The sequence below is a fragment of the Stegodyphus dumicola genome, chromosome 6 (genome assembly GCF_044657685.1).
Source record: "Stegodyphus dumicola isolate Sdum_Otavi_A_Nest chromosome 6, ASM4465768v1".
Lineage (NCBI taxonomy): Eukaryota > Metazoa > Arthropoda > Arachnida > Araneae > Eresidae > Stegodyphus > Stegodyphus dumicola.
Window position 1 is genome coordinate 223,257,414 of NC_140773.1, and position 24,458 is coordinate 223,281,871.

The 24,458-nt window shown below is 30.1% G+C and overlaps 1 protein-coding gene across 6 annotated transcripts in view; it reads right to left on the reverse strand.

The window, feature by feature from the left end:
- LOC118186437 (sodium-independent sulfate anion transporter-like) overlaps positions 1–24,458 on the reverse strand; it is a 103,137-nt gene that overhangs the window by 42,385 nt on the left and 36,294 nt on the right. The window contains exons 1-3 of one of the 6 annotated variants that reach the window (XM_035356527.2): positions 10,368–10,587; positions 8,967–9,045; positions 470–720 (exon numbers count right to left, since the gene is read on the reverse strand). In XM_035356527.2, coding sequence (XP_035212418.1) covers positions 470–720; positions 8,967–9,006 — 291 coding nt within the window. In that variant the 5' untranslated portion in view covers positions 9,007–9,045; positions 10,368–10,587. Of the gene's footprint in view, positions 1–469; positions 721–8,966; positions 9,049–10,001; positions 10,305–10,367; positions 10,588–24,458 lie in introns of those variants that run through there. The other 5 variants (XM_035356529.2, XM_035356530.2, XM_035356531.2 and 2 more) reach the window with 5 other exon arrangements.

Consider the following 24,458-nt stretch of genomic DNA (forward strand, 5'->3'; position numbering starts at 1 on the left):
GTTTCTTTTTGCAAAAATTTATTTCATTACATTTAAAACAAGGTAAACATAAAATTGAAGCTTTTGAAATTTTCTGAAATCTAACATGTAGCTCTGGTTGTCATGAAGTTTGGCCACCCCTGACATATATAAACTAACACCAAAATATGTTTTGATCATCAAAAAATGCAAACTTTCATCAATGTATTATTTTGAAGATTATTTCACAAAGAAATCAAAATTATTCCAAAATTAAACTATCACTGCTTTAAAAATTATGAAAAAAAGAAAACAATTCTAGTGCTGCAAGAGTTGCACAAAATGATACTCTTATGGATTAGATAAAACTGTATCACATTAATAATTTTCAAAATTTTTTTGGGTGTAGAATATATAAATAAAGCCAATTTAGCTTTTTCTCATGTGTAAAATTTGCACATTTACCTTCCTAAATTGAACTATTTCACTTTCTAAATGTGAAAAGATTTACCTGTGGCGGCAAACCAGCCAACATAGCAAGAGCCAGACCTTGAGGAATAACTGTGAGGGCAACAGTTATACCAGCAATCAAATCCCCTTTCAGATCTTCTACACTGTATTTTGGCAGCCATACGACAATTGGAAGTCTTCTTTTAAGTAACTTGAGAGTACACTTTCGATTGCACCAGTTCTCCAGGCAAGTACAAGATGAGGAATTAGTATTTTGTAATGGTTCTATTTCTGCATTGGCTTTTACATCATCTGAAAATTGAGAAAATTTACTAAATAAAAATTTATAAAGTCTTTTGGCACTGCATGAATTCTTTTACTCTACAGTTACTTTCCATTTGATATATAACATTTCAAATCTAAATAAAATTGCATAAATTTGAGCATTAAACTGCTAATAGTTTACTTGAAATGAATTTGAATGACATTAAAAACTTCAGAAAGATAATACAGAAATATTAAATGCAAATGAAATGGAGAAAAAAGTATAGCTACTAATAAAGCTTATTTCATATACCTTCTTCACTAATAAAATTAACATGATTTAATATCCATTTAAGCAGACAGCTCTTGAATGTTAATTGATTATAATCATTAATTACTTTATTATACATACTATACTTGAGCGAGTGGCTTAAGTTGGAAAACACAAGGCAGCTTTATTAGAGGTTTAATTCCTAGCAGGCCTAGCCTAGCCTGGCTTCATGGATATTTCTATAGTTTTCTTCATGCATAACATAATAGGATTCAATTCCTGATCCCTTCGGCAAATGCAAGATTAAGCAATTCTTTCTTCCCAAATACACCCCCTAAGTGTCAACCGTAAACTTGTAAGTGAGCTGATGTGTTTGCGTTCACTGTGGTGCAGAACTGGAATGTGAACTGAGCTCATTTATGACCATCAAAAGGTTAACATACATCTTGTTAACCTTTTGATGGTCATAAATGAGTCATAAATACTTTTCAGTGTTTTGCCATCAGCAAGAGAAGTACAGCTAAATACTAAATGCAAAATTCATATGTTTTACACAATCAAAACTCTATAAATAAAATTAAAAAAATATCTTCAAGAGCAATGATTGTTTTACATAAAATAATTTATGAGGTTGAATATTTTCAAGATCATATTAAACCAATAAGAAGAATAATAAGGAAGAACCAATCATTGTTAAGTTAGAGATATTTCATATCTTTAACTTTTATTCTCATCTATTACCATCTCAATAATTCACATAGTGAGTAACACTACTATCACTTCATAATCCTCATTTCACATAAATTTTTATGATACATAATAGTCACAAATAGTTAGATATTTCTTTTAACTTCAAAATATCTGTTATCAATGCTGAGAAAGCTAATTACAGCTTTGAAAAGTCAATAAGAATTTTTTGTTATCCCACGTTCAGAAAATTGATAAAATTTTCTTATGAAAGGATTGTATCATTTTGCCTTTGAAAAACAAAATTTGAATGTTAATAATAATCATTAGTTTTAAATGGTTGAACATTTCCTTCTTAAAGATTTCTTTCAAAATGTTTTCACCTTGATGTTATACACAAAAATGTTATTTTTTAAGCAGAAACTAATTCTTAACACTTAACAGAAGGGTTGCATAAATTTATGTTTTTCAATTGTGACTTCCTAGGATGGGCCCTACAGATTTACGTTTTATCTCGAATTTACAGTATGCTGCATTAGTTTTTCATTTTATGCATACTGTGTTATTTTTTCTTGGTACCATTAGTTATAATACTATCTATCTTTTGATTCTACTGTGGAGTTTTGCTTTTTGAGTAATTTCATTACCTTTAAAATGGCAAGCCAGATAAGTTATCTGATGTAGAAAGTGATAATGAATCAGAAAACTGTAAGTAAAACAAGATATTTATGCCAATTCTGTCAGGTTCTCTTCACAAGGGTGAATGTTTTACAAAATATCATACTCATAAAAAATACTAGATATGTTAATAAATAACTTTGTAAAATATAAGAAATGGTGTTGATTTAAATAAAACTGCAATTATTTAAAATTCTTCCATTACAGAATGTATATTGATATAAAGGTTTCAACATTTAAATTTACCTCTATTCAAATACCTTCCTTTCCCCTCCTTTTTAATCATTAAACTTGATCTATTATGCAAAATTATCTATCTAAATTGTACTGTGTTTCATTAACAGTAACTGCAATTAAATCAAATACACAAATGGAATTATATTTTTAAGAGCACAGAAATATAAAATTATTTTAATTATATATATAGAAACATATCAAACACATAAAATATGCATCAGGCACATTTAAATAAATTTCTTGCTTTTCTATATAAAAATTTTTAAAAGTTAAGTAAATGCCAAAAAAGAGATACACGATGAAGTATAAAATATATGTCAATTTATAAAAAATATGTCATTCATAAAAAATTTTGATAATGATGTAAAATTTGATTCATGGCATTTTGCTGTTTGTTTCTTATATAGCACAATGAAAATACTGTTTTTCAATACGAAAATAAATACAAATATTAATGGAAATGACTCCATTAACTAATTAGCATGCAAGATTTTTTGGTTCCCTGACAAAAGCCCCCTCCTCCCACTACGATAACTAACTGCCCATGAAACAAATACCTACACTAATGAAAGCGTACACTGATAAAAGCTCACACAGATTAGATGCCACATTGATAAAAGTGCACATAATCAAAAGGACACATGTTTTTTATCACTATAAAATGTATTTATAATTGTAATTATAGTAAATGGAGTGTTTGGATCTGAATTTTAATGTCTCAAAAATATGTCTGTTTGTATATTTTATCACCACTTTATTTGTTTAGTTTATTAATTAGCAAACAAACTTTCTGCTTTCTGATTAAGTGATTAGTTATAATGTTTCAATGATAAGTGTGAAAATATATTTAAATTTGGTATGTGTATACGAAAACAAAAAATATCATTCTGAAGTTCCTCACATGCTGTTTTTAACATTATATGGCTGAGATTAAATATAATTATGTTTCATTATTAAAAAACAGGGGGAAATTGTAATTAAACAAAGAATAGACAAAATATTTTACATTTATAGCAGGATATTTTAAGCTTCTCTTATTAAACTAAAATGTTAAGTAGTAACTTCTAGACTTAGGTATGCTGACTAAAAGTATAACTTATTTAATTGTTATTATTTGATATCAAATTAGATGCTTATATTAGGAAATTATTAATCTCCATTGTCAAAAATTTCTTTCCTTTCAAAGAGAGATTTTTATTTTCATCTCTCTTATTTTTATTTCATTTCTCAATGTGACATTGCAGAGAGAAGTTATAAGTTCACATGAAAGTGCACATTTGCCTGTACACCGCCAACATGCTGCATTTGGACTTCATCTTCGCATCACTATGCTACAAAAGATAGTTTTCCAAAAAATGAATTGGCAGAACGATTTTTCTCAGCCTCCCAGAGATAGATTTGTTTACGTTACAAATAATTTTTTCCAGCTTACACTTCAATATTAATGACCATTCTGGTTTTGTACGCAAATGTTTTAATAAATCATAATAGAATAGGGTACTTTTCTATGAAAGAGCACATTTGCCTGTGGACCGCCAACATGCAACACTTGGACTTCATCTTCGCATCACTATGCTACAAAAGATAGTTTCCCCAAAAATGAATTGGCACAACAATTTTTCTCAGCCTCCCAGAGATAGATTTGTTTATGTTACAAATAATTTTTTCCAGCTTACACTTCAATATTAATGACCATTCTGGTTTTGTACACAAATGTTTTAATAAATCATAATAGAATAGGGTACTTTTCTCTCTTTTGTTGAAATAAAAATTTGGCTTTAATTTTTCATATTAAGTTCATTATACAGTCAAAAGTCGTTAATTTGGACACCCATAATCCAGAATGATCTATAATCCGGACCTCAAAGCTAAAAACTTTCTGCACATGCGCCGCTTTGACGCATGCGCATAGGCGTTTAAGCGTGCGCGTAAGACCTTTACGACTGCGCATTTGCGTGTGCAAAAGTGCAGAGTACGTTTTCGCTGCGCGTTTAATGTATAACGTACGGTATAAGCTAAAATTATCTAATTGTCTATTTCAGTTAATGTTGATGATTGCGTTGTTCCTTAATCTTTGAATTGGATCCGGCTTATTATTTTTTGCAGACTGTAAGAGCAATTTTATAAAAGTAAGCTTGAACTTTCGATTATGTCAAATAGAATTTCCGATGCTGGAGCTCCCAAAGGATCTACGAAAACGAAAGTATGTTTCGATGTCCATCAAACAAAAAGTGGAATTGCTCCAAAAAATGGATAAAGGCATATCCTTTGTTTATCTAATTCATGCTGCTCTGCGCCGGGGGGGGGGGAATGTGGCGGCGCAATGAACTGGAAGTTGATCTGTCAACACTATCGTTATCTTCAAGGCAGATGTTTTTATTTTATTCGGCTTATAATTCCTTATTAAATGTAGTATTTCATCTCGATGTACTTCGTCTTTGATATGATTTAAATCACATTCCTCGTCATTATAAATATCATGAATACAAATCAAATGGTTTTCTGGTTGCAATTTTCTAATTTCGGCTATGCATAATGTATGCTTTACGCATGCGCGCGTTGGAAGAAATGTTTAATAAAGTAAACAAATAAATATTAAGCTTTTTTTTGTAAATTTTGATATCCTTTACATCATAATTGCTCATTATTTTATAAATAATGGTTTCATATTTTTAATTTTATAATTTCTGCATGCCATCTTACCAGATTTAAACTGATGATCTATAATCCGGAATCACTGAAGTCTCGACGAGTCCGGATTAAAGACTTTTGACTGTATATAAAATTTTCTGAGCTGTTAAATAAATTATAAATTACTCTCTGTATAAGATGAAAATTTACGTGCATTTTATACTCCTAATAATTTTGTTGAATTAAATAAAGCAATGTGGCCAGCATTCCCCTTCACCTCCCTTTGTCAGACTTATATCAGGGACACTTCCCTTTGACTTGTAAATAAAATAACAAAGTTATTAAAGTAGGGTTTTAATTCAGACAGATATCAAAATAAAATATGTTCTGTTACTTTAATTTATTGTTCAATTATTTCTTATTAATTTAATTTAATTAATTAATTTTTTATTTTATCTTATTCCATGAATCTGCTTTGTATAACTAAAAAAAAGGGGGAGGAATAAAAATTAATTTTAACATAGCATATACGTTGATGTGGGGTTTTGTCAGTGTGGGCTTTTATCTGTTCGGTTTTTATCAATATGTGCTTTCATCAATATGGGTATTTGCCATGTGGGCAATTATCCCATGGGGTTTTTTGGTTAGCTTTTGTTGCATGCACTTTAGTGCAGTGGGTTTTTGCCTAGTCATCAAGCATTTTATTTCCAATAAATTTAAATTTCAGCAGCTTCATAATTTAATAATTTCATTAAATAAAAAATTCAACAGCTTTCATGTTCAAGTTTATGATAAAATGGCAGAAAAATTAAAACAACAACCAATTTTAATGGTATGATCTAAGAAATAAATTAAAAGCAGTATATCACATAATACACTGTCTGTATATTAAAGCAACATATGTCCAAATCCTCGAGAATAGCTAAAAAGTTAACACTAATACTTTTATTTCAAAATTATTTCTTAATATTAATGGAAAGGACAGGAGGGCTGCATGGGTATTTTTACACTTTTTCTCAAGTTCTATCTTAGTTCTTCTTTTACCTGCTAATTCAGAAAAAACGTCTTGTAGTAACATCCAGTTAAACATCAGTTCCAAGTTTTGCAAAAACTAATTACCAATTTAAAGGTACCTGAACTCATTTAATTTCTCAAGGACATCAATAATATTATCTCTCTTAGTATATATATAAAATTTCCTACATAAATAGAACTTCCCTGAGGACGTTCAATCTGGAAACTTTAAACAGAGGGTGATTGTTTTTTTATTTGTTTCTCTTATATATATTTTCAAACTTTTATTACCTATTCCCATTTACTCTTTTAAGGAAAACAAATTTCCAACTTTAATATTTAATCTAATAACATAATTTTCAATAGTTTTGCATTATAATTCCCAATTACCATATACCAATACATTAATACCCTTACAATTTTTCCTAGGATTTTTAATAAACAAACAAACAAAAATTTAGCAATTTCTTAAAATTCAATCTTTTGCAGCTCAAGCACAGGAATTAATAAATTATGATTTTTTTCTATTTTATTTATTCTTAAGCTTATATATATATATGTGTATAATTTTTTTTTCACATTTCACATATATTTCATAAAATTAATTGGAAAAATTTTTCTCTCACATTTCTGAATTAATTTAAGATTGAAATTTATATATTTCATAAAATTAAATTGGCAAATTTAAAACTGGAATATGTATTTTGTTCAGAAATACAAAAAAGAAAACACTATCCTTTTGAATTATTGATGTTTGCATACAGTATCAACAACCTTCCTAGAATTAAGAGCCACTATTTCACCAATGTAGTAAATTACCTTTTTTTTTAAAGAGTCAAATACAAGTACATATACTGATAATTTTAAGAAAAATAATATAACAGTTATCTACTTCAGCTATCGCAACAGGGGTACAATGAGCACATTTTAGGAAAATGCATTACTGGCTGGTCAAATCTAGCAGTCAATTGCCAATAAATAAATACATCAATTTCTCTGAAGCAAAGCCATGAATTTCGAGTGCTGCGTTGGTGGGAGTGGAGAGCAAGGTTAGCTAGAGCTAAGTTAACATGTATGCGATCTGCCATGAATTTATTCTGCTGTGGGATTATTAAAATTTGTTTGGCAATGAAATATTGCAGCTAATTTTTCAATACTATTAAACTACTCAAGAGCCACAAGTCTGATTCTACTCAGCATGCAGCTCGAGAGCTACAGATGGCCGACCCCTGGTATAGAAGGATTCCAATTTTTGAAAAGTCGGGGGTCTTTCTAGAGAATCAAAAATAATTTTAATTGTTTTAATGTACTTTTTATTTTTTAGAATTCATAAGTTAAAAATATTGATTTCCACAATAGTGCAGCTTTACTATCTAAATTTTCTTTTATATTACCTATTTGATAACTATTTATATATTCTCTTTCAAGAGAAAATTTTTCCTCTTAGCACCAATAGCACAGGATTTTAGTTTTTAAGTCCTTTTCAAATAAATTTTAAAATTCATTAATTTAAAGTTTTTCTCCTCATATTTTTTTACAAATTATTAATTATTAAATTATTATTATTATAATAATTATTATTATTTATTTGGTTTATTGTATATTTTAGAGTACCCCCAGATTATTGCCAAGTTGTTCTTTCATTTATGATGACCCGAGTAGTTGAATGTTATGGAAACCTTGTTATGACATGATTGGTTGTAATGCATGATTTTGACTGCTAAGAAAATATTTGTAGGGGCTTATTTAGGTATGGATGTTGGTTAGGCTTTGCACTGTAAAATGCTTGCTGGTGGTATGATTAACCTGCAGTTTCTGTACACTTTGGAAAGAATGGGAAAGAAAACATTGAATGACTGGTGTGTAAAAGAAGATTCAAATGGCTATCTTCACCTCTCAGTAAATTACAAAGCGAGATTTAAGGATTTTGAAACCAAAGCTCATATCAACACTATGGAAGGTTTTGGGGCTGCAATAAAAAGGGATTTTCAAAAGAAACGCTACCGACAGTCCGGAAGATATTTTTCATTTCTACGTTTGTGAATTAACGTGGTGACGGCAGTATACAAAATTCTAGTTTAGATAATATTAAATAATTTTTGAATGCTGTTGAGGAATTCTGTGGAGAAATACATATCGGAGAAACAGTAATTTTTAAATAAGGTAAGTCGATATTTCCTTTTTGTACTGCATATATTAGATAACATGTATTGAGTCTTATGTTATTTTTTTGCTTGATTTAAATGCAGTTTTTTGAGGTTATATATTTTTTGTTTTAATTATGTTTTGGACACCATTTTACTGGTGAGGGCATTGCACAAAAACAGGAATAGCGCCAAGGAATCGCCAGTTTTCGCCAAGGGGTACCCTGAAATATATTTTCATCTATTTATTTAATAATTCACTTACGTAATATATATATATATAAAAGTAGCAAGACAACATGAATTAGAGAGACCTTAGTGATCAAGAATTTTGCGCATTGAGTTGCTTACATAAGTCTTTTCATAAATGCCATGTCATTTAAATATGATTCATTTTAACATGGTATAATATAAAATGATCGGAAGTTTAAAAGTATTAAATGGTTTTAGAAAATTCAAGACAAAATTTCATTAAATGTATTAAAAAAGCTTTATTTTTGATTTGGTATAATGCAAAAATTTTTAAAAAAATGTTTTCCATTTGTGTATTTCCTTATTCAAACAAATAAAATTAAACTATCACATTCACATGTGTAACTTATTTAAATTACAAATAACTTATGGAAGAGTACCATTGATTATTAATGATGATTCAGGCTCTTCCTGAAACATGACAATAACTATTCTCAGTCTTGTAAATTAATACATTTTCTGCTAAAGAAAAAAATTCAGAAGTATGAAGTCTTTCTATGACATGAAAAAGAAACCACAGCATAATTTTTTAACATAACAATCAGTGTACAATATAAACATTTAAGTTCCATAACAATATTACAAAAAATTTCAAATCTATGCAAAATATTTTTTCACAAAAATAAAATCACTAAGATTATAATAAGTTTTTTTATAAATACAATTCAGCAAACTTTTATTTTTTGAAAACATCAGTATAACAAATTTAAGTTCACAGAATATGCATATGATATTCTGTGAATGAAGACTTATTTAAAGATGTGTATTGTAAACATTAAAAAATGTCCATACTTAAATAAATAAATAAAAAACTTTAGTTGTTGAAATTTAACTAATCTAAAATGATAATTTTTTCAACAAGTTCACTGAAAAGAATCTTTAATTTTACAACAGTTCATTTGAACCAATATCCACATCTACTAATATTTCCAAATAATGAATTGTTGAAAGTCTAACTTTTAACAAACTCTGCTTAGATAAAATACACTTCAAAACTAGAATATACAAGTAGCACTCAATTCCTAATTCTACTAACAAGAGATATATTTATCTTTTGTTTCACTTCTGTCAAACATATAAATGTATAAAATTCTAGAATTTTAAGATTTTACTTTGCAGCAAAATCTTAAAATTACGAAATGATTTGACCAGTGGCGCATAATTAGCCTTAAAGTAACATACTTACTAATCTAAAAAATGTCTTTGAAGATTTTACAAAAATTCAGAATTTAAGGCATTACTTTTATCACAGAATATCCTTCCTCAAACAACAAAAATTTTATTCAGATTGTACCATATTCCAAAGTAAATTATTTACTTTGACAGTCTGTTTAGTATTGAAGTCTAGGAATCACAGATTTTTTTTCTTAATTTACGTTAATACATTTTAGAAACCAGGTGATATGTTTACTTACTATGGGACCAAGTTTCAGATGTTGGTAAACAATCATGACTATACATCATAATACAGTTAATTAATTGGAAAAAGTGCGGAGGGGGAACAACTCTCTATTAGATAACATATCTTTTGCGAATTATTAAAAAAATCTGGATCACGTAGCTTATCAGTTTTATCATGAAATCTAGGTACACAATAACAACATAACCTTATCGAAATATGAAGCGAATATGATAGCAAAAAAATTAAATTCCTTTTAGAGATCTACATAATAACTAGCAGCTTAAAGATGATTAAATAAGAAAAATGCGGTATTATGACACCCCATGATTTACATATTACAATACCAAGATTATAATCAAAGGGATGGGAGAACACGTACAGGCTACATTATAAAAATCTTTTAACCGCTGAACATATCTTTGGCATATGACATATTTCAAATATTAAAATATTAGTATTCAAACCAGCTACACCACTACGTATGGAACAGTACACAGTCATTATGAAACAAATGATCTGCAAATATAAGCACAAATCCTAATACACAATTCAGATGTCAAAATTTCAAAACATCTGACAACATCTATCTCCAAGGCGCAATCAAAGTCAAATCGGAAATGGGAATTCCAGCTCAGGAAATAACTGTCGCTGGGAAAAAAAGTGTTCCTTAGTTGATTTTCCTTAGTTTTTAAAATTAATTTTCCGTTGCAGAATTTTTTTCAGGAATACTAATAACTTCGTGTAAAAATGCGAAATTAGAATAAGAGTATTAAGTAAGGCCTATTAACCTGATGGCGGCCACATTTCGTGCTATTCGATAATCATTACACGAAGCACTTTGTGTAGCATTTTCATTCTGAAGTTGAGTACTGAATTATGCAGAAGCTAAATTAGTATTTCCCTCAGGTTTCAGCAAAAGAAATTTAAATGTTATTGTTCTAAAAACGTATATACAGTGTCTCACAAAAGTGATGGGACACTTGTGCTTTACAAAAGGAAACTGTAATAAAATAAATTAAAAAAACATTTAAACATTTTTTGTGGGTGTGTTTCATACTTAAATTTAGTAACAATTATTACATAACATACACTTTCTCAAAATATTAAAATATTAATTTAATAAAAATACAGTTGTTTAGAACGGAGCAAAAAATGGCTCACATAAGTGATGGGACATCATTAGATTTTACTACGTACTACAATAAAAATATTTTTTGGGGTTTTTATTTTTACTCAAAAGCAATTGGAAATAATTTATAAAATCGTCTGCAGTACTTCTCTCCAGTTTGTTTTGGAATTTCTGTGTTTTTTAGCTCTGTGCAGCCATGAATGCTAAACGAAAAGAAACTTTGCTTGAAGTTCGAAAATTAGTTATTAATTTGCATATTGAAGATGAAAAATCTATTAGAAAAACTGCTGAAACAGTTAACTTGAGTCATTCAAGAGTTTTCAATATCATCAAACGATATAAAAAGAATCATATCATTCAGGATAAAAGAAGACCTGGCCGACCATCAAAAGCTATCCAATGGAATAAAGCGAATTATCGTTCGAAATATATATATATATATATATATATATAAAGAAGAATGAGTGCTCCTAAAGTTGCTGATGAATTACAAGCATTATATAGAGTAATTGTTAATCCTGAGACTATTAGAAGAGTAATTCGATCTGCTGGATATCACGGTAGAGCAGCCGGGAAAAAATTCTTCGTAAGTGAAAAGAATAGAAAATTCAGACTGGCTTTCGCAAAATCCAACATAAAGAAGAATTCTGATTACTGGAATGAAGTTATATTTGCTGATGAGAGTAAATTTAATATATTTGGTTCTGACGGTAGAATCTTGGTGTGGAGAAAACCCAGGGAAGAATTTCGCAAACAGAACTTGGTGCCAACAGTAAAACATGGTGGAGGAGGAATTATGGTATGGGGGTGTATGTCGTACGCTGCAGTTGGTAATCTTGCTTTTATTGACAGTATAATGGATCGGTACAAGTATATTGACATTTTAAATCAAAATTTAAAATCTTCAGCACGAAAATTGAATTTGCATAACGATTTTAAATTCTACCAGGACAATGACTCCAAGCACATTGCTTTGAACGTTAGACTCTGGCTGCTGTATAACTGTCCTGAAATAATAAAAACACCACCACAATCTCCAGACTTAAATCCCATAGAGAATATTTGGCAAGAATTGGAATCAAGAATTCGGAAACACACCATTTCTTCAAAACAGCAATTAAAATCGGTGCTTCAAGAAGAATGGGGTAAAATCACTCCAGAAATCACAAAAAAAAAAAAAAAAAAAAAAAATTAGTCGAATCCATTCCAAGAAGATTAAATCATATTTTAAAAGTAAAAGGAAATCCAACAAAATATTAAAACCTTTTAAAAAGTAAAATTTTTGGATAAATATTTGATGGAAAAGTAAGTGTCCCATCACTTATGTGAGCCATTTTTTTGCTCCGTTCTAAACAATTATATTTTTATTAAATTAATATTTTAATATTTTGAGAAAATGTATGTTATGTAATAATTGTTACTAAATTTAAGTATGAAACACACCGACAAAAAAGTTTTACATGTTTTTTTTAATTTATTTTACTACAGTTTCCTTTTGTAAAGCACAAGTGTCCCATCACTTTTGTGAGACACTGTATGTATAAAATTATATAACTTTAAGATTTTACTTTGCAGCAATTACGAAATGATTTGACAAGTGGCGCATAATTAGCCTTAAAGTAACATATTTACTAATAAGGATATATGCTTCGTAAAGAAAGGACCCATTTAAGTATTAATTCAGATAAGTCTCTATGAATATGACAACTTAATTGTTCGAAATATTATCACCATGTATTCTATACGAGATTATAACAATTGAAATTTTATTGCTTTTATTCAGCTTCTATCTAGTCCCATTTGATACAGCAAGTATCAATTTAGATGAGGAAAACAAAACTACTTCATCAAGCCCTCCTTATAAGCTTACTAGAAAGCCTGGCGGTCATACGAAATGACCGTTGTTCTAGATATTATAAATTGCAATTAAAATGATTTGTGCAAAGGTGTCTGCTAATTTGAACTGAATTACCCAGAGCAGGCGGCGAGGACGCTCCTTTGCTTACTGCCCCACGGGGTTTCCCCCTTCTACTTGCTTAAAGTAGAGTGCAATGAAGGAAACCAATTGCGGTACATTTCTTAAGAGCCCACCACCAGCTCAATCAATAAAGGTGATTTAAATAATGAAATGTTAATTCACATGTCAAAGATCTCTTTGTACATAACATTTCTTGTGCAGATCCTTCCATCATTTTTAAGCTCGCCTTGCAGAGGACATTCAATTATTTTTAATTTTACGTCCGTTCTTTCACGAATCTTGAACAGGCAACATAAAGTTGACCGTGTCCAAATGCAGGCTCAGGTTAAAAAAATGCCAACACGCCTAAGCGTTTGGCCCTGAGACTTATGGATGGTCATAGTAAAGGCAAATTTTACAGGAAATTGTCTACGGCTTAATTGAAACGGCAACCCTGTGCCGTGGCAACGTAACCCCATTGGCTAGTACAGTTACGAAAGCAACCAATAAAATATCGGCGACAAATAGACACTTAAGCCACATATATATATGGGGTGAAGAAACATCATCTCCTCCGAAACGGCTGGTTCCTGGACTTAGCGAAGCACACCGTTGGAATCCGCAGGTGTCTTTTTGGGACTTTTAGCCGAGATGTTAATTAAAAACTAATTTTCCCCTACGTTTTCCACTTTCTTTCTTGGATTTTCCCTATTACAGGGATTTGGCTACGTGCCAAATTCTTTTTTCTCGAATATCTACGGAACGGCGCCGAGTTGAAATTCGAGACTCGTATTCTCGGATTCCAAAAAATTCTTCAAATCCATCGATACCATTCTGATCTTCGTACGACTGTAATCGGCCGAGATATTAATTAAAAACTGCGGAAACGTTAATTTCCGCGCTCATTTTTTCGAGTGGCTACAATAAACTATCGGCGACACACACTTTAGCCGCTTATATATATAAAGATACCCTAATATTTTAAGGGGTCCTAATAACAAATTTTTATTACTGTTACTTACATTTTTTTTTTTTTTTAGTGATTACTTTTACACAAAGTGGGGGCAAATAAGCAATTGAAAATGAAAAGTGCTATGTCTTAATAAGACCCGTTCAGTAAGCAGAATTATTTGTTCCAGTATGAGTTTGGTAAAAATCTGGAAACTATACATCAATTGGACATAAATGCAAAAAAAGTAAAGAATAAGTCTGATATTCCTGAAACATATTTTTTCGAAATGTTTTATTTATTCAATAAAATGTTCAATATATCTCTAAACTCAATAATATGCAGAGACGAATCTACATTTGATAAATCTCTGAAAAAATATTTTATGTGTTTTATAGTAAGATAGACTACATGAGAATTTTTGTGGTTTTCTGTGAACACCAGCCACTTTTCCCCAGAACGTCTCCACGAAGCTATTATATCTCTTGAGAAGTTTGTAAGCGTATAGCACTTGTGTTGTAGGGTCTAATTGTGTAGAAATTTAAAATAAAATTCTTTCAGGTCCTACTAGACTGACAAGTGAGTTATTGGTCTAGTCTGAATTAAAGTGACAACGTCCTATGAAGGTTAAAATAACCTTTTTATTAATTCTTTGAATTTAAAAGAAAGCGGCATTTGCGTTTACAAAATTCCACCACTTGTGTATAGTTTAAATAAGATAGGCTGAAACGTGTATTCAAATATTATAGTCGGAATCTACACAAGCTGGTCTACTTAAGCTTGCTCAAATATTGAACAGCGTGCTTTTTTAAGGTTGGTTAGTAAAATGTCTAAAGCCGGATTGAACTCTGATAGAGCTGGTGACAGGACGCAAACTACAAACAAAGTTGTCAAATGCTCTAATATACACACATATTCGGCTTAAATAATAGCACAACTAATTTGCATTCTGGAGAGGACTATGAAAGAACAAGAAACAAGAAATTTATTCAGATATTTCAGTTAATGGAAATCGTCGAGCTGTAGTAAATAACATAAAGTACTTAAGACAGAATAACACGCTGAACAAATACTAATTCAGAAGTCAAACAACGAAAATCAGCGTTATATTTTCAAAGTTTCACAGTTTTGAAAATATAACGCTGATTTTTGTTGTTTGACTTCCGAATTAACATAAAGTACTGTCTAGAGATTATATAACAAATATATAAAAGAAAAAGCAGCTGAGCTTTATTCTGTATGAAGATTGCGCACTGCGAAGACATTTATATATGCTTTATGTACTGGATTGGATTGGATTACTCAATTATGGCAAAGCACACAAAGGCTATCTGCCTAAAGGGAGGGATGCGCCTTCGTGGAGGCTTTCTAAGGGAAACTGGCTCGTATACACGTTACACATGGAGAAAGACACGAAAACGCCATGCAGCCAGCCCGTTCGCGGGATTCGAACCTCGGACCGAACTATCAGTGTTCAGCGTCTTTACCACTCGGCTGCTGGTAGGCCCCGCTTTATACACTGCATTATACGAAGAAACTCTTAATTTAAATGCTAATCTAAGAACACTGTATATCATCTTGATTTTTTCCATGCTGATTTATGCTATTCCTGTATGAGCAAATATCATTAAGCCATAGGAAAAAACACTTTAACGTTTCCGAAAGCAACGTTTTCCATTGCACTAGAATGTAACATACCAAAGAGTAAATGCTCCGTGGTATTTGCGAAATATTATACTCACAGAGACCTCAAGATTCAAAGTATATGTAATTACAGCTTATAAATTTTAGATGAATGCTGAAAATTCTCAGTTTCGAGAATCTTTGGGACTAATGGATTATGAGTTAACGTTCCAGTTCAAATTTCATAATTTGGCTTTGTGAACTGCGTCGCAGGTAAACAGACCAACCACGTCTTCGAGTAGTAAATGTGCTTTATTCAAAAATTAAAACCATAGGTTACGCAATTAAGTCTGCTGCATTATTGCACAGCACTTTTTCCTCTGATCCAAAAAAGGGTTATATTTTTTCTCCGTAATCCTAAAATTTAAACAAAGAAATAAAAGAGAAATAAAATTTGGAAATGCTATTCTGACAATGAATTAAAAAACTATCGCGATATTTTTTAAAATGAAAGAGAAATAAATATAAGTCAAGCAGACAATACCCCTAAAATGATGTAGAATCATGCAAGGCATGCTCATATACACATGATACTGTTAAATGTCACGCTCACTTCCTATGATTTAAAAAAAAAAAAAAAAAAAAAAAAAAAAAAAAAAAGAAGGAGAAAATAATAATCCAATTCTTTTTCAAAAGCTGTTTTAATTCTTTTTTCAATAAATGAACTGACATGGAAAATAAAAATAATAATAAAACGTCCTTGCTATACAGAGGGGAATATATCGCAGCATGCTCATATACACATGATACTGTTAAATGTCACGCTCACTTCCCATGATTTAAAAAAAAAAAAAAAAAAAAAAAAAAAAAAAAAATCTGAAATGTTTCAGATTTTAAATTACGTCCAAAGGGGCGTTTTTTAACATTTTGTGTGTTACCTTTCTTTATTAAATATCATGTTCCTCGCACTTAAACCATAAGATCCAGTGCAACAGCAATATCGCAAAATAGTTTTAAAACGAGCATATCTTTAGAATTTCCGATACAGAGACTCACGCGCTGGAGATAAAAATGTTTTTTCTGCGCAACGTTGCCATTGCTCGCTTTGAAATCCTTGAGTTTGTTAATCAAAAATTCGTCAAAGTTTTAAAAAATAGGAAATCGATCATAAAACAAATTTCAAATTTGGTCTTCCACATGCTCATATTCGTTGGAGGATTACGTTATTCAAAATTCGATGACTCTATGTACCGTTATTTTATGACAATGTGAGAAATATACATACATTTACGCAGATTTTCATTATTTAATTTCTTCAAATGTAATGCAGGACTCTAACATTTTATGGCAACAGTTTGAAAAGTTAACCGACATTTATCCGTCCGACGCAAAATGCCAAAACGAAACTAATAGTCCTTCGGGATTCAAATCCCTTTGGACTAAAAAGAAAAAGAAGAAGATAATAATCCAATTCTTTTTCAAAAGCTGTTTTAATTCGTTTTTCAATAAATGAACTGACATGGAAAATAAAAATAATAATAAAACGTCCTTGCTATACAGAGGGTAATAAATCGCAAAACTGTGTTCAGTATATTTGCTAAAATTTCTTACGGCATTTTAGAAATTTCAGATCTTCATTTAATTATCCTGTTAATTTTTCTATGCTCAAAATTATATTTCCAATTTTTTATTTTAAGAATAGTTGTAAGCTGGAATAAAACAACTATGACTCTTTCTTCTTGATTATTAATCATTCGTTTGTTCCAAGGCAGAAAATAAGTATTTGATTAAATTAAATTGTGTAATCATAAAATATATTTGCAAATTCGGAAAAGATAACCATTCAAAATAAATATTATTAATTAAGAAAAATTTAAAAAATTAGATAATAAATATATCTATTTTTTGTTATTTAGATATAACAAAAAGCATTTATTCCCGTCTTACAAGGAAAAATTTCTAATATTGAATAAATGGGAAAATATTATGCAGACGATAAATTAACAGTTTGCATTTCCTTTATGGTTTACATAATCGGAGAATGCAAAATGGTTGAGAAGGTTTCATTTCAACCCAGAAATAGGTACTGAATAATATTCATCATAAAATAGGTAAATATTAAAATATGATAAATTTTAAATAACTTCATTTATAAAAATTACACTTTTAATGTTATTAATAAAGAATATTTACGTCAGGTAATTTCGAAATGTAATCGGTTTTGATCATTTCTTAAATCTTTCCCTTTTTCTATACTTATAAGATGAAAATTTTTCTATTAGTATCATTCTTAAGCATTATATTATTATATTAAGAATTATTTGTCTGACATACCAACAAAAAGTATTTTCCCCCTTCTTTTAAACTTCTATTCTTCCAACAACAGTGGTTGGTTATTAATTTTACTGCTTGTTTTCAATTGTATTCATAACTATACGTTCTTGAATATTTGAATTTCTTTATATTTATGAATGATGAGTTATTTTCTTCTTACATGCATAATGATTAAAATAATGTAATTTATATACTATAGCTATGCAGCTACGCTACTTGCTTTGCATTCACGACTTATGTTCCATTCATTAGGCTTTTTCAAATTTTAAATTTCAATTAAATCGAACTTTAACTATTACACTACTTTTAATAGAATAATTACTTTTAATAGATTTTTTTTCATTGTTGGCACCCGCGCAATTGTTACTTTTCATATTAGCGGACAACTTATTCAATCTTTAATTAAAAAATATACATAAAAATTATACTATATTTATGTGTATGTAATGATAGTTGTCAAATATTGTTTACTTATGTAGTTTTTTAATGTGCAATTATGTTAGTAAGGTATTTAAAATATCTCAGCATTCAGGCTATTCACGGGACTATGAAGGCTTGAAATAGCTGTCTTTGGGAAGTTTTTGTGATAGATGGTTGTTACTTTAGAAATCAGTTTAACATTAGAGTGGATATCTTGATTGACCACTACTATAAGAAGCTGTTTATGAAAATGATTGTGCCCATCAATGATCTTAGTTGGAATGTCATTAAAAAATTGTGTATTAGAGAAGCTTTCCAATAAAAAGTTTAGCTCCAAAGCTGATGTAGAAGTGCTCCTGGCTACGGATAGACAAATTAACCTGCAAATATGTTTATAGAATCTATTTGTTGCATTGACTGGTATATGTAGAATGAAGTTACTTAAAGCTCTTATCTGCTGCTGTCATCCTCATCATATGTGCTTTTGATAAACTTCACTTTTCAAAAACGATCTTCAAAATAATCACCATTTTGAGACACCGGACTCAACGAGGATGTGACAGAGTGCATACTTTAATTAATTTCCTTCTGTTTTGTGAATAACTGTCATTAATTTTTCACAGAATTCAGAAACGAAAGATATTTGAGCTCATATCTTACAAAACAGAATAACATTTAAAAAAAAAAAAAAACTTTGAAATCGGTCTACGGGTTTTTTTTTTCACATTCGCTGATAAATGCAACCATATGTCTATATATTCGTTCAGTAAAAATTTCGAACAAAAAACCAGTTTTCTTAGACAATATTTCGCACTGAATTAGTAATACTGGCCAATTTCATTTTTATTCCTTTCAAATACAAAAAACGTAGTCCTGCATATTAGAAGTGCATAGCTTACCGTAATAAAAATAATGTAATAAAAATAATCTTAAAAAGAAAATTTAGTTCAGCTATTTTGCTGCAAAGATATTGCAAGAAAACAAGATGCGAAAGTTTTATTCTATCAGCATATAAAGAATTTTAAAAAAAATGCACATATATATATATATATATATATTGTTTCATAACAACAAATTGAATTTAATTAATTAAAGTTAATTTAAATACAAATTTAATTAAATAATTCTTTGTGCCATTGCTGCAAGGAATGAAATTTAAATTTAAACAAATTTAAATTTAAATTTTAACAAACACGTATAAAAGTAAAAAAGCAAATTTAAAGCCAAAATAATAATAATAATAATTATATATATATTAAAAAAAAATTAAAGCCAAAATAATTTTAAAAAAAATTTAAAAAAATGTGCAAACATATAAAAGATTTAATTCTCGAACTAATCTACAAAATCATTTAAATTCAGAAGCATAAGCAAATCAAGTGCAAAACCAATCCATGAAAATAAATTCACTAATTTAGCAAATTAAAATTAATCCAAACAATTTTTTTAAAAATGCATAAGTGAATGACTGTTGAGCAGGCAGGAGACAGACTTATCAAGGGGAAGTTGCCTCAAACCTAACTCTCCAATCATTCAATTCGTGTTTCGTCAGTCATGCAGGCAAGTATAAAAGTCAAAACCAAGAGTAAAAAGTGAAGAATGTCCAAAAAGAAATACCAATAAAGTGGTACCCTTAGAAATTAGCATTTAAGAATTAAAGTTCTAAAAGGAAAATACTAATGAAGTCTTTTGAGAAACAAGCAAGTAAAGTCAAGTATTAAATTAAACTTTTTAAAAAAATTAAATTTTTAAAAAAAGTATTTTTTTTTATAAAAAATAATCTAGAAACCAATGTATTTTAGAAACCCTTGTCTACAGAAACCTCCCCGACACGAATATGCATATCAATAAAAAGAAACTAAAAAAGAACTAGACATAATCCATATAAACCAATAAGAAACAAAAAGAACTAATTCACAATTTTTAAAAAACAAATATATACTTAAAAATATGATTTCATATCTAGAAAATACTTAAATACTACATATAAAATTTTAAAAAATACTTAAAGCAAGTAAATAGTAAGTTTTAATTCTAACTTACCTACTGTATGAGCGTTGGGGGTCTGCAAAAGTGTTTTTAAAGAGATATATATATATATGTATACTTTTTTTTTATGTGTGTGTGTGCGCTTTGCATTTATTTAGGAACTTTTAAAAACAATTCTGCTTACTGTTTTTGCAGAATTTAAGCAGTTAACATGCCATTTTTAGGACAGTTTCTCATGACCTTGTTCAAACATATGATAGTTTAATTTTAAGTCGCAGTTTAGCCATATAACATTAAATTTTATCCCTCTTTCATAATATATATAATGAATTTTGATATATATATATAAAATGCTTTTAAAACAATAGAAAAATGTGAAATGGTTTAGATTTTAACGGTCGCCAGAGTTTGCTAGGGTTATTTTACGCTTTCTCCGAGCTTGCATTCATGCAGTCTGCTGTTGCACTTTAACTCATTTCTTTTTTGTCTTTTTAGCTTTACTCTTAAACATAATTTTTTTCGCACATACGCCACAAAAAATTCAATTGAACAGCAAAATCACAAAATATTTAAAAACAGCATATCTTTAGAACTTCCGATATACAGTCTCTGAGCTGGAGATAAAAACGTTTTATTCCTTATACTGTTGCCACCGCTCGCTTTCAAATCGTTGAGTCTGTTAATAAAAAAAATCATTAAAGTTTTACAAAATATGAAATGTAAAATTCGAAATTTAAAATTCGGGCATGTTACTTGCAGACTAAGGTTAAGCTAAGGTTAGATGTTTTGAAGCTATATAAAAATAGAAATAAAAGAAATAAATAAATTTAGAAAAGAATTGGTTTGAGATAAAATACCTAACAAAATAAGAACTCGCATTTTTGGCGTTCCTAACCTCTCTAACCTGGAAATTATCTTCATCATATATTTACATTTTTAGTATAGCAAATACTGTACTGTTTTGGAAGAAAAATGCTTTTACACCATTAACACTGAATTAAGTTCAACAAAGGCATGATTTTCAGGCTGCCATATTTGGACACTGATGATTAGAATTTTATTAATCAAATACCAGCAGGGCTTAATTTCTAAAATTAGAAGTGCCGGAGCCCTTTGGAAGACCGTCAGCAAAGAGGAACAAGAGTAATAAATAAATAAAAGGACTATTAAACTCATTAATAATTTTAAAATTAATTAGTTAATTATTATCAAATTAATTAATATATATTTAATTAATGTTTAGAAATTGCTATTTAATCAATTATTATAATAAAATTAATTGATTATAATTTAATTGATAATTATTTGATAATTAATTAAATATTATTTATTGAAATAATTAAATAATTAAAGATTAAAGTAATTAAATAAAATGTAAAGAGATAAATTAAAATTTAATAAGCGATTTTTAACAAAAAAAATTTCTACTGAAATTGTTATTCAATTACATAAAAGAAGTGCCGCAGTCTTCTCATTCAAAGCTCCCGTGCGCTCCGGCTAGAATTATGATTTATTACAAAAACTAAGAAGCACCGGAGCAGGGATCCGGAAAAAAGTTCTTTTATCATCACAAAAATTAAATATACTCAAAGCATAGCTGATGAAAATTCAGATAATGCTAAAAACGGCGAAACAATGAGGGCGTGAGGGCATGGGTGAAAACAAAAATTGAGGGGAACGTTCTCTTTGACCGCGGCTCTCTGCTGATATAATTATGGCCATCAAGCAGATGTGTGTCAGGGGTAAAATGAGTCCTGGATCTGACTTCTAAGGATGAATGTGAAGTTGCTGGTTACTCTTTTTGCCTTCCCCTCCGTATTTGGTTACATTAGTGGATACTGTGGGAAGACGATGTATAGGACGTGCTTGAGCAGTTTATCTTAGTGTTTCACTCTTATTGTACTTTCTGTCACTTAACGCACATTTAAGAGCACAAATTTTCCTTCTTGTGAGGATAACTAACTGTAACCATCGATAACAATACACTTGATACGATGGTATGGCGAGAAATTTATGCGTTCCTAAACAAAATCCCCCAAATTTTTTGCCTTCTTAAATGGAAAGGTTTCCGCATGTGTGTGAGGAGACTTTACTTGAACGTCTCATGTTCTCATGAGTTCGTATTTCTAGGGAATAGAGTATTTCAAGGTCTGCTTATAGTTAAACTAAAACGTTAGGAATTCTAAATTTTTTCCCTTGAAATTGTGGTTCAATTATATAAAAAGAAGAACCGGAGCTCATCTTATCTAGGGCTCCGGTGCGCTCCGGCTAGAATTGTAATTTATCTTAAAAATTTAGAAATACTGAGCCGCCCTCCGGTGGGCTCCAGCGCAATTTAAGCACTGAATACCAGTGACATTCATCCTAAAATCATTCATATTATTACTATTTTAAGCATTGGTAAAATTCTAAAGACCAGTGCCTTCAATATTAGAGCCAGACAAAGATAATTATTTAGTATAGAAAAAACATTCAGTTATTTGACTCCGAATTGATGTCGTGAGGTTTTTTTTTTTGTTTGTTTGTTGTTGCCAGAAATTTCCACGTTCTTGGAAGATCATGAAAGAATAAATGCAACAACAGAGCAATTTCAGTCGACAAGAATCGAATCATAATTCTATTCTACAGCAGTATCACAAGCGAAAAAAATTAGTCGCCAAAAACATCGCCAGCTTGGCAATATCTCGCCAATTTATCGAAACAGCCATTTATTCAGTGTTAAATAAACTTGCTTCTGTATTCTTACTCTTCAGGCAAAGCTTCGCTTCTCTAGATTTTCATGTTAACTATACAGAAATGTCACATATAACTGCACTAGAATCATCTATGTACAAAATTCGTAACAATATTATAAATTTCACCAGGTCAATTTTAGAAAATATGATTTTATTTTTTAAACTATAATGGAAATCTTCAATTTTTGGGATGGGATACTTGTCAGGTATGGTCTGTGCGTATCAGGTATGGTGTGTGAGATGCCTATAGTCCCCACAAGGCCTCAGCGTACCACCTTTCTTACTAACCAAACGGAGGGGGCTAGCTCCCTGAGATTTGGATGGCCGAATAATGTTATCCAGCATGAAATTAAATTCCTGCTTTGTTAGTTTGAACTTTACAGGATCTAGCTTTCTAGCTCGAGTACACAGGTTGGCCTATTACTATTCTTATTACGTACCAATCGAACTGATTTTAAAATATATAATGATTATATTGTCACAAAGTATGTTTTGAGGTGCTATAATATTCAACTTTTGCACTCCTCTAAAAGAAATGACATTTTTTATGACAAAAGAGATTGGTGATTCTAGTGCATACGATATATATACAGACGGGCATGGGGTTGAGGAGGGAATTGGAGCAGCATTTGTTGTATATTATTTTAGTGTCGAAATCGACTATATGAAATTTAGATTAAATAACTATAACTCTGTCTTTCAGGCAGAGTGCGAGGCTTTATATCAAGCCTTAATTTGGATTAACAGATGCGTTGCTTCTCGAAATGTGATTAATATTTACACAAATTGTTGGTCGCTGCTTCAGTCTCTCTCTCGCCCAGACAACGCCAATCCCATCACCTTGGAAATCAAAAACTGTTTACAAACTCTGAACCGGTATTTAGATCTAAAACTGCACTGGATCAAAGCGCATGTGGGGCATATTGGAAACGAGAAAGCCGACTGGCCAAGGAGGCAGCCTCCGATATGGATATCCTCTTTATTGAAATTTCAGGATCTAAACAGATGGACCCCCCCCCGAAAAAAAAAAAAAAAAAAAAACGTACCAAGAAGATATAAAGCAAATTGGACACAAATTGATATACACACAGGTTTCGACGGAAAAGGCAAAATTTTACATTTGGACTGCCATTTGAATGAACGGTTGTCGCTACAGCGCATCTGATTTGCGTAACTGGCAAGATATTTAAGAGGAGAAATTACGATTCCAGGTCATAAATTCTTCACGAATTTCATTCCGTGTACTCTGGTAGACAGTAATTATGCCTCGCATACAGGTGCGCGAACGATATGCGCAGATGTCAGAATTTGAGAGAGGTCGTGTAATTAGGCTC